The sequence below is a fragment of the Cajanus cajan genome, chromosome 4, assembly GCF_000230855.2.
Source record: "Cajanus cajan strain Asha chromosome 4, NIPB_CcT2T_4, whole genome shotgun sequence".
In the NCBI taxonomy this organism is placed as follows: Eukaryota; Viridiplantae; Streptophyta; class Magnoliopsida; order Fabales; family Fabaceae; genus Cajanus; species Cajanus cajan.
Genome location: NC_138520.1, coordinates 22672198 through 22684117, shown reverse-complemented (window position 1 = coordinate 22684117; position 11920 = coordinate 22672198). Strand labels below are relative to the sequence as shown.

The window sequence follows — 11920 nt, the reverse complement described above, 5'->3', positions numbered from 1 at the left end:
CAAGGACAAAGTCAAAGTCAACAATGACAGCCAATTCAAGAAGTCAACTAGGGCGAGCAGAGGGGGGAGATACGACTTTTACACCCCTCTGAACGCACCTAGGGTACACATCCTGGAGGAAGCTAACAACAATAACTTGCTCGCCCTTCCGCCACCGGGCCACACTCCCAGCAGCGCCGACAAGTCCAAGCACTGCCGGTACCACAGGAACCATGGTCACACCACGGAGGAATGTCGCTCGCTCCGAGACCGCATCGAAGAGCTCATTCAAGCGGGTCAACTCGGCTAGTATGTACAACGACAACAGGGCAACAGAGGCGGCTATGGAGGCCGAGGACGCGACAGAGGTCGGGGTGCAGGAGCCCGTACTGACACACATCCGGGTCCCCAACAAAATGCTAGCGGCGCAGTACAAGCCGAGATAAGCCAAGAAACAGAGTCGGCCCCTTTACGGGGAGTAATCAACACAATAGCAGGTGGTTTTGCTGGAGGAGGCGCCAGCAGCTCGGCCCGAAAAAGACACTTGCGGAACATCAACTGCGTCCACTCTACCACCGCTACCCCGCACCAAAGTTCGTCGCCGATCTCCTTCTCCGATGAAGATTACGCCGGTGTCAGCCCTAATCAGGATGACCCCATGGTCATCGTTGTGGAGATAGCCAACTGGAAAGTACAGAAAACACTCATCGACTAGGGAAGCTCGGCTGACGTCCTGTACTGGCCGACGTTCCTCAAACTTGACGTCCCCCACTCTCTCATTCAACCTCACACGGAGCCCCTAGTCGGCTTCGCGGGAGAGCGAGTTCACACTCGGGGATATGTAGACTTGCTGACAACTTTCAGAACGCCACCAGATACAAGGCGGGTCATGGTCCGGTACCTCCTCGTGGAAGCCAACACTTCCTACAACATTATCATCGGGAGGCCAACCTTGAACCAACTCGGAGCGGTAGTGTCAACCCCACACCTCACTATGAAGTTCCCGGGCAAGGACGGTAAGGTCATCTCTGTCAGAGCTAATCAGAAGACAGCTCGGCAATGCTACGCCGAGAGCCTGAAGATCTCCTCGCCAAGCAAGCAAAGCGAGGGGAATCCCCCCACTATAGCTCCTTAAGCTTTTTAGTCTTCTTTTACTTTTAGTACGAACAAGCTGTGCACTCTTTTCCCGCCTCAGTCCTCGACTGAGAGGGTTTTTAACGAGGCACACAAGAACAAATCAATAAAATTATAAGTTTGGCTCAATCCATTTCCTCCAACGTCACGCTTTTGTAAAACTCAAAGTTAAACTAGCCTCTTTCACGTAAAGCCGGGGTCGAATACGAACCTCGGTACTCTAAGTAAAAGGTCAAATTTGAACCTTAAGAAGCGAGGTCGAGTACGAACCTCGCCCACGTAAAGCTGGGGTCGAATACGAACCTCGGTACTCTAAGTAAAAGGTCGAATTCGAACCTTAATTATCTCGATTATTTTAAAGTGAGGACGAGTACGAACCTCGCCCACGTAAAGCCGGGGTCGAATACGAACCTCGGTACTCTAAGTAAAAGGTCGAATTCGAACCTTAATTATCCCGATTATTTTAAAGCGACGTCGAGTACGAACCTCGCCCACGTAAAGTCGGGGTCGAATACGAACCTCGGTACTCTAAGTAAAAGGTCGAATTCGAACCTTAATTATCTCGATTATTAAGAAGCGAGGTCGAGTACGAACCTCGCCCACGTAAAGCCGGGGTCGAATACGAACCTCGGTACTCTAAGTAAAAGGTCGAATTCAAACCTTAATTATCCCGATTATTTTAAAGCGAGGTCGAGTACGAACCTCGCCCACATAAAGTCGGGGTCGAATACGAACCTCGGTACTCTAAGTAAAAGGTCGAATTCGAACCTTAATTATCTCGATTATTAAGAAGCGAGGTCGAGTACGAACCTCGCCCACGTAAAGCCGGGGTCGAATACGAACCTCGGTACTCTAAGTAAAAGGTCGAATTCGAACCTTAATTATCTCGATTATTAAGAAGCGAGGTCGAGTACGAACCTCGCCCACGTAAAGCCGGGGTCGAATACGAACCTCGGTACTCTAAGTAAAAGGTCGAATTCAAACCTTAACCAAACCGTTTCACTCGAGTTTGGGATCGAGCCCAAACCCCGGTCAAACCATTCCAATCAAACTTGAGATCAAGTACGAACCTCGCTAAAAGTCAGGCGCGGACCCCTGATTAAGTCGCCTTACTCAAATAAGATGTTTTATGCGAAGTCTCACCTAAGGTCGAGTCCGAACCTTAATAAAATCGATCAAATTCGAACCACAACAAAATCAGTTACCCGCAATCGAAGCGTAAAGGCGAATACGACCCTCGACACATTCATTTAAGGCCGAATTCGAACTCCCATGAGAAAACTTACTAAACAAGAAAACTAAGGCCGACCTCGAACCCCGACTTCGCCAACTCAAGGTAGAAGCATTACCATATACTAAAGTGTCTAACAGACGCCAGACATGTGCCTCAAACAGCGCGAATAGCCAAAATTGAACGCGAATGCGGACAAAATAGAGCACAATGTATATATATATGAACAAGGTTCTCAAAGTTCAATACATCAATTCAAGCCAGAGAAAAATAAACAAAGCTAATTACAAAGGCGGCCTAGGCTGAAACACCCCCGCTGGAACTGTCATCGGCATCGTCCTCCTTGACTAGCCTCCCAAAGCGGACGACTTTCTCCACATGCATAGAAGAAAAGTCGAATCCGGGAGCAAGAAGCCGAGCCTGACGAGGAGCCTTTCGGAAGCCCCTCTTATGCTCAACCACGACGGAGCGTTCGACCTCCGCGAGGCTCTCCTTCGTGGCCGCCTTCCCCGCCGCCAACTCTGCGAGCTCCGCCTTCAAGGTGGCAATTTCGTCCTCACGGCCACCAAGTATGACCTTGCCTCGGAGGCGCTCCTCGGCCGCTGCCGCCAACTCTCCCTTGAGAGAAGTTACAACGTCCTCCAGGGCCCGCACCTGGCCTCGGGAAGACGTCACCTCATCCTCCAGAGAGCGCGCGCGCGCCCGGGAGAAGGCAGCGAGCTCCTACAGCTCCCCCACTTGAGAAGCATAAGTCTCATTAGATCGCAACGCAATCTCAAGAGATTTCTACACCCGAGCAAGGTCGCCACGAGCAGTCCGGAGCTCGGCCTCCCGCCGCTTCGCCTCATCGAGGGCCGCGCTCAGAGCCTTGTTGTCCTCCCTCAGGATCTTGTTCGCCTCCTTCCACAGTTGAAGGCAACCCCTCACCTTAACCAGCTCCTCTCGCTGCTTGGCCAGGTCTTCTCACTGCTGGCCCCATTTAGGCTTCCAGTGGCTAACTATGCCCATCACCCTCTGCAGCATGACCTGGGCAGCATCAAGGCTGTCCTCGAGACCGACCCCGTCAATCAATCCCGGGTCCTCGGAGCTCAGCGAACCCTGAGGGAAGAACCTCTCCGCGGTCACCCCCGCGCTCCACAATGAATCCATGTCGGCGGAGGCGCTCACATGATCCAGTCGCACCTTATTTATACCCTTCCCAAAGCGATGAGATAGGTATTGGGTCCGGGCAGGCCCCTGCGACGAGCCCGCCGATGGCGCTGAATCCTCTTTAGGGACCTCCGGCCCCGCCTGCAAAGATCAGCCCCATGTCAAAAATAAACAAGACGACATACGGGGAATCACAGAAACAAATAAACAAACACTACTTACCTCGGCAGCATGAACAACATGCTCGGTGTCCGGAACCCCCTCCTCAGCAACTTGTGCGACCAGCCCAACAGCCTGCGTCGCCACCTCGGCGGCGTTTCCTGCCTGCAAAGAGCGGTCCCAGGTCAAACGACCAAAAAGTGTAACAGAAGACAATCAAAAAAGAGAAGAAACATACTCACCACCTCGGCAACTCGAGCAACTTGCTCAGCAGCCCGAGCCACATCCTCAGCAACCACTGAGGGAACCTCTTTGGGTGGCGGACTCTCAGTAAGGTCCACCGCATCAACATCAGCGGCCCTGGAGGTCACCTCTTCGGTGCTACGAGGGCGGAGGTCCCCCCGACCTCCTTCTCTTCCCTTTTTCTTTTTCGATGTGTCCTCAGGGGGGCGACATCCTCCTCCGGGAACTCGGGAACCTCGAACTCAGCCACATTGTAGCGGTGCTTAAGCTCACGCCACAAGTTCTTTCCCATAATGCCTGCAGGCAAGGAACAAAAGCACATCAGTAAAAGGCAACTACACAAGCCCTAGCAATTTATTAAAACGTGTAAAACTCACTCTCTAGGCCCCTCTCCCTATAAGGCGAATTTGCAAGCGACAGAACGAGCTTGCAATCCAGTCGAAAAGGGAGCGTGGCAAGATTTTTAATGGCGTCCGCCTCCGTGGCTATCGCCTTCTGATCCCCTAAACCATGAAACCTAGACGGTTTGGGACACCAATAGAACGGAAACCTCGGCAAACTGCCGAAGTAGAACACCTCATCTTCCAAAGGGTCAACACCCACGAGGGCGACCCGGAAAAACTCCTGCTTGAAATTTTTATACGATTGGGAGTAGGGGGTAAACAAACCCCCATCCCTACTCCCGCTCAAAGACAAAATGCCGTAAGGCGGAGTGCCCATCTTCAATTGATAAAAATGAAGAAAGACCCGAAGAGACACCTCTATACCTAGAACTGTACACAGGACCTGAAAAGCCCTCAAAAAGCCCCAACTATTGGGATGCAATTGGCAAGGAGCCGCGTTGATGAAATTCAAAAAATCGCACTCAAACTGAGTAAAGGGAAGACAGACACCCAAATCCCTAAAAAAGCATTGATATACATAGAAATGGGGGGATCAGTAGACCTCCCCATATACACGCCCTCATCGGCCTGACAGGGCTCAAGCCGAATCATGTGGGAGATGGAGGAATCACAAACCCTATGCGCTCTCCGAAATGCATTCACTTCGAGGAAATAGCGAAAAATGCTCTGAGCCTCAGCCACCTCGCGTTTGACTCAGTCATAACCAGGAACGCCTGGCTCCGGGCCCCTAGGCGGCGGCGGGTCCTTCTTCTCAACAGAGACCCTTCCGGCAGCCACCACCTTGCCACGCGCCTTGCCCCCGGCAGACGAAGAGGGTCCGGTACCACTTCCACCAGCCATGAAAAGAGAGATGAAACAAATAAAAAAGAAGTACCTGGTACTACTCCTCAGAAAGCAACCCTAACAAAGAAGGGGCTACCGGAAACGACGACGGAAGCGCAAAAGAAAAAGGAGACGAAAGGAAACAAGAAAGCAAGAAAAGCTCCCGTACTCGAGAAGTCAGAAGGAAGACAAAAAGTGAAAACGAAGAGGCGCGAGTGGAAGAAGAGAAAAAACTCTCCCCCAAAATTCAAAACCGACGCGACACGTGTCGGCTGGAAAGCACAACTGACGACACATTTATTGCAAAACCATCATTGCACAACCGTCACTTCCCTTAACGCGTCGCTCGAACGCCCTTGGGAAATGAACAGTTGTGACACGTGGCAAACCTTCAGACAATGCATAGCGAAAAGCCGCTCCCCTCCAATGAGCCCGGTCTTAACTCCTCGACCTACGACTTTCGGAGCTCGGGGAGCTAGTGTACTAACCGTACTTCGCACCCGGGCTCCTAGCCCGGATTAGTAATGCAAATAGGTGACCTCGGGCACGCGTTGCACGATGTCAGCCCGGTACTTGAGCAAATCATACCTGTTTCCGAGGATCTCGTCTCGGACCAAATCCGCCCTTCAATTATATCATATCATATCATGATATATCTAATCTCAGACCCAAGGCCCAAGGCAACCCCAAAACCGCTTCAAGGTACGTGCGTTATATATGAGACTATTATTCATGCAAACCCTAACTTTGGCATCAGAGTCTCTTTTGCAGGTACCTCCCCCATCTTGGAGCACCAATACACCAAGCAAAGGAGGCTCACCGATCTTACTGGACGGGTCACCTCTACGACCAAATTCCGGTAAGAACACCTATATAATACTTTATCAATTTTATTTTAACAAAAACATAAATCATAAATTCAAATAAATAAAAAAACCACACACACTATATATATATATATAAAAAGAACATCTAACTATTGTAAGAGTTTTAAAGATACAATGTCTTTAATGTTTGAAATATAAAGGTTTTTTTTTTTTTGTTTTGATTCGCTGAATTATTTTTTCCTGTATAGATCCCTATATTATTTTTATTCGTTTCATTTTAGCTTATGATGTTACCATTTCAATAATTATAATATTATAATTTTTTAATATAAATATCTCATATATTGGGAGATTTTATTTAGTTCATATTCTTTTTTAGTCTTATCTTTTACTTATTTTATTTTTTTAGTTCTTATAATTTTAAATAGACATTTTTAGTTTTTAAATTTATCTTTTATAATTATTTTTAGTTCTTGTAATTTAAGATAAGTATTTTTAATCTTTATGTTTGTAATTTTATTAAAAAAAAAATTTAGTATATATCATTAATTTTTTTTATAATGTTGTCTCTCGACATTTTGTGTCCCTTTCGTACTCTCACCTATTATACCCATTATTAAAACACATTTTTTATACTCACAAAATTAAAGACTTCTAAAACATTAACACAAAATATACTATATTACAAAAAAATTTAACAAAATGGACTAAATCACTAATACAAAAAAGATATTTTACGTCAAAAAAAAGTCTGACATCAATGCGGGAGACGTAAATTTACGTCAGTTGTTTTAACTGACGTAAAATTACATTAGACATCCTCCATGTCCGACATAAAATAGTTGACAGACAAAAAAAATCTCAATCCGTGAACACGTCCAAAAAATACCCAAATGCTTCAATCCAATTGGAGAGATAGGTTCAGAATCAAAAATGGGTTTTGTCACTGTTGTTATCGCCGCTCACCATGACCGAAAAACACTCAAAAGTCTCATACCACCGTTGCCAGAAATCACTAGAGAAAAACCCTAACAATGTATCATCCAATCCAATCCAATCGCTGCCACCAAAACAATGTAAAACAATGTATTTGCACTAACCTTAAATCCCAAAAGCTTCGAGTAGCCTTAAGTGCTAACCTAAGCAAGACGCGCACCAAAAGCTTCAATCCAATCGGATAAAACAATCTGCAATGACGAATGGATGTCGCCGCCACCGTCGTCATCATTCATCATGACCGGAAACACTCAGGTTGCGTACAAACTCTTCGTTCACCTTGACAAATGGATGTCGCTTGAACTTTCTGCACTTAAAACACCCTCGTGCGCGACGAAATGAATCAGGGGAAGGGGATATAACAAGGTTTTTACGTCGAACACATGAGGTCCGACGTAAAATTTGAAATCTACGTCGGGTCTCCTTGTAGTCCGACGTAGATTAGACTTTTTATGTTGGACCTCGTGGTATCCGACGTAAAAAACTTGGATATAATTTCAAAAATAGCACCGCATTTTTTTTATGTCTAATTTTTCATTTTTCGACCAGAATACAATGACGTAAAAACCATATATTTGTACTAGTGAATGGATTAAAAAAACTGTAAATGTAGAAACTAAAAAATCTATTTTAAAATATAGAGACTTAAAAGATTAAAAAAAGATATAAAGATTAAAAAATTATTTTAAATTATAAATATAAAAAGATAAAGTTAATAAAATTAGAGAGAATAAAAATATATTTTAAACTTTTATTTAAATCAATATTATTCGGCATGGAAAACACTATACTTGTCCTTTAAACTAATTTTAATTAAAATTATGTCATCATAATAAGAATTAATATTATATAAGATGAAATTATATATATATATCTATATATATATATATATATATATATATATATATATATATATATATATATATATATATATATGTGTGTGTGTGTGTGACCTAAAACAAGAAAGACATTTAAAAGCAAGTAAACCAAAATAATTCTATATATAGCATAGAATCTACATAGAGTTATGTTCCTATACTTTGCAATTGCAAAATAATAGTGGAATTGAGAATCCATCCTTTGGATATCATCATATACCTCCTTTCTAAATCAATATCAGAACCCAAATTCATAAGATGTAATGTCATATAAAATGATAAACTATGATGTTACCGCTATAAAATTATAAACTTCTAATATATATCTATGATATTGGATGATTTTTATTTTAAATCAATATTATTCTTAAAACATCAGACTTTTTTTAATTTCTATTGTATCATCAAAAATAAGAACAAAGTTTATATAAAATTGAATAAAAAATATATATGAACTAAAACGAGAAAGATATTTAAGAGAAACAAAACCAAAGTAATCCTATAAAAAAAAACTATAATGTTATATATTTAAATTATGACCCGAAGCAATTGCAACAGGCGCTGTGCAAAGTGCAAAGTCAAAAGATATATATTTATTAGTGATGGTTCCAATTGAGACCCAATCCCTCAAAACATTTCCATATAGCAACGGCTTTGGATGACCATGTTTAATCTTACAACAGTAACAAGAAGCCAATAGAAGATGATTTACGAAAACAATAAACATTTATAAAACATTAAACTATTATTGTTAAATCAAGTCTGAAAAATTGAGACAAATTCTTAATTGAACTTTGATACAGTTAAGGAGCTTCCCATTATAAAATAATGTTAGGAATGGGTACAAAGTGAAGGTAATATATCAAAACACTTGCCTTTTCTTTTTCTTGCGGAACATCTGCTTAATTAGTCTACTCTTTGATCAAGTACGCATTAGTTGTTAAGGAATGGTTCATCTAAATAAAGAATTCATGAGGGAAAAGATGAACTGCAAACCAATTCAATGCTTCGTCATTATAAATAGCAAGCTTCACAAGAATCAAAATTCAATTCTCACAAGCGATTACATATATACAGCACAATCAATCATTCAAGACTATTAGGAAAATATGAAGGTTGCTTACTTCATTGTTGCCATCTTGGCTTTGACATCCTCCGTTGTCTCAGCCTATGACCCAAGTCCTCTGCAAGATTTTTGCGTGGCAGTGAAAGAAACTGACGGTGGTATGTACAAATTAACATTCCTTACAACTCAAATTCTAAGAGCTTGTTAATTTCATGATATATATATATATTATAATTTACTTTTTTAATTAAAACTCTTGCTTGTTAATATGCAGTGTTTGTGAATGGAAAGTTCTGCAAAGATCCCAAACTTGTGAAAGCTGAAGATTTCTTCCAACACGTTGAACCTGGAAAAACTGACAATCCATTGGGTTCACACGTGACTCCTGTATTTGTTGATCAACTTCCAGGGCTAAACACACTTGGCATATCTTTGGCTCGCATAGATTTTGCACCAAAGGGTTTAAACCCTCCTCACACTCACCCTCGTGGCACAGAAATTCTTATAGTCCTTGAGGGAACTCTCTACGTTGGATTTGTGTCATCCAATCAAGATGGAAATCGTCTCTTTACTAAAGTGCTAAACAAGGGTGATGTGTTTGTGTTCCCAATTGGTCTCATTCATTTCCAATTGAATCTGGGCTATGGAAATGCAGTTGCCATTGCTGCTCTTAGCAGTCAAAATCCAGGAACTATCACTATCGCAAATGCTTTGTTTAAAGCTACTCCACCTATTTCTACAGAGGTTTTAACCAAAGCTTTCCAGGTGGACAAGAAGACAATTGAGTATCTTCTAAAGCAATCTTGGTATGACAACAACAACTAATTTCGAAGTGTCAATTATTTTGATTGGATAAGTGTCTTCAGTGTGTTTTTACCATCTCCAACTAATTATTATTGTAATAACTAATAAGTATATTGTTATATATGAGTTATATTGATATATTCTTCCTCTCTAGCGGATATTTTGGTTTAATAAATTGATCGATATATTGATTTAACATAAGAAATTCTTTGAGGTACTTGTTCAATTTAACTTTTCTAGGTTGTGGGTGTTCTTATTTACGTTGATTTACTAAAGAAACCACGATAATACTCCATGGCCAAATTCAATATCTACTTAGTAGGATTCAAGGATTTTTAACAAATTTTTGTCTTGCAAAAAGATGATTCCTTATCAGCATGATTTGAAACAAATAATAATCACTAATTCTTTTGTGATCTTAAGTCTTTGATTTTTAATCTTTCAAATATTTTTGATAAAAAATAATCAATTTTTTTTATTGTTGATAATCTTGTTTGTGATTTTGTGTTTTGTTTTTGAAAATTGATAGAAACGAGTAATTTAATGAGAAAATGACATGAAAAATACTGAAATTGGTTGATACAAGTGATAACAACTTATATCCCTTGATCAAATTGTCCTAAGTTTGAATCCCGACCTTGGGTTTTGAATAAAGTATATTGGAAAGGGAATACTCATTTTGTGTATAATCATGAATCTCGATTTAGATCACTACTTCTGATAACGGATACGTCGTACCAATATCATGGTTAAAAAAACAAAAAAAATAACATGGAGCATTGAACAAGATTTAGTGCTATGTTATTAATTAATTAAAATATATAACCAAGTTTATGTCAAGTCAATAACGTCTATCTCCAAAACCAAAAGGTCATCCCTATTTTATCAATCCTCCAACTAAGAATTATCAATTTTCTTAAGTTGTGGTCCTTACTCGATTCTTCCAACGGCTACGTGTCCTAATATATCGCATTTTCTTCCAAGGCATTTATAGGGCTAGTGATTAGTGCACCCAAGTTTAACTGATTCATTGTCGAGTTCGATTCATCACATCTTAAAACCTCTAGGGTCTTTCCAAAAGATTGATCTAGATCTTATATAACCTTTGGATTAAAGAACTCCCCATGTCCTCTGTCTCCCAACATGGTGATAGTCTCCAAAGTTTGTTTCATTTTCTTGATGACCTTGTTTGTCGAAGCCTCCTCTTCAAGGTTCAAATTAGACCACTTCTTGGAGTCTTCGATAATAGTTCATTTCTTTTATGGCTTATATGATCCACCTTAGCATATGTGGATGGTTTTGATCGTTTTGCTAATATGAACTTCCTCATTATGAACGGTGATACAAATAGTATTTATCATGTTTTCCACGTGGAATTTAACAACCCGTTTCTTTTGTTAAGGTAAGAGATCATAGGTGACCTTCAAGCCGACTTTTGCTACTTGAATATGTTGTCTTAAGTCCTCAAATTATTAGTAGTCCTCCATGTTTGTCTTAGCTTGCCGCATGGCGATTAACTCTTGGCCAATGATTCTTTTTGGTTTAGGTATCACATCAATAAATGTTACATATAGTAAAATATAAAAAGTATCACTATAGATATAAAATATATAAGCATAAATTTATTTGACATATAACTACACAAAATTTTAGTATTAATTTTGAATGAGATTCAACAACATATATTATGTGGCACTATAGTTTATACCTACACTTTTTATTAATATATCAACATATATTGTATCTATAATAGGTAAAAGTAATTTTTAGTGAGAAGTATTATATCATTATAGTTTGTATTACTATATGACAATTTTTTTGTGGTATAAATCTTGTGGTCGATGGAAGCATTGTGTGGGACCCAAATCCCCCTTTTATCCAGCATTTGTATTTGGTAAATACTAATGTTTTTTTGACTATTTTGAGGATTTTTCGACTTTGCCACCTTTTTTCTTCACACATATTTTGCTTTGCCTTTAGACGTGATCAAAACCATGTTAATGTCCAATTTGGGGAAAGGATCATCATCCCCAGCCATGCGAATAGTACCTTTTTCAACTAGCTTGAAGCAACCTTGTTTCAAAAATCCTTATGTATAGCTTTTCAAAATAGTATGCAATTTGTTGTAAGATGGCTATATGAGTTGTGCCACTTACAATAATTTTTACCCATCAATTCTTTTGTTGATGGCATTTAATGGTCTTTCTTTATCCAAATTTTGGTGATCT

At 40.8% G+C, this 11920-nt stretch overlaps 1 protein-coding gene across 3 annotated transcripts; it reads left to right on the top strand.

The window, feature by feature from the left end:
* The first annotated feature begins 8723 nt into the window (after window positions 1–8723).
* On the top strand, window positions 8724–10081 carry LOC109787919 (germin-like protein subfamily 1 member 7). Of its 3 annotated transcripts, none has more exons than XM_020346516.3 (2): window positions 8724–9046; window positions 9163–10081. In XM_020346516.3, exons 1-2 carry the CDS (start codon window positions 8932–8934, stop codon window positions 9711–9713), a joined length of 666 nt encoding a protein of 221 aa, XP_020202105.2. In that variant the 5' UTR covers window positions 8724–8931; the 3' UTR covers window positions 9714–10081. The 3 variants fall into 3 exon arrangements, with proteins under 3 accessions (XP_020202105.2, XP_082929398.1, XP_082929397.1); XM_083073272.1 differs by having other exon boundaries at window positions 8724–9048; window positions 9228–10081; XM_083073271.1 differs by having other exon boundaries at window positions 8724–9055; window positions 9232–10081.
* Window positions 10082–11920: the final 1839 nt, after the last annotated feature.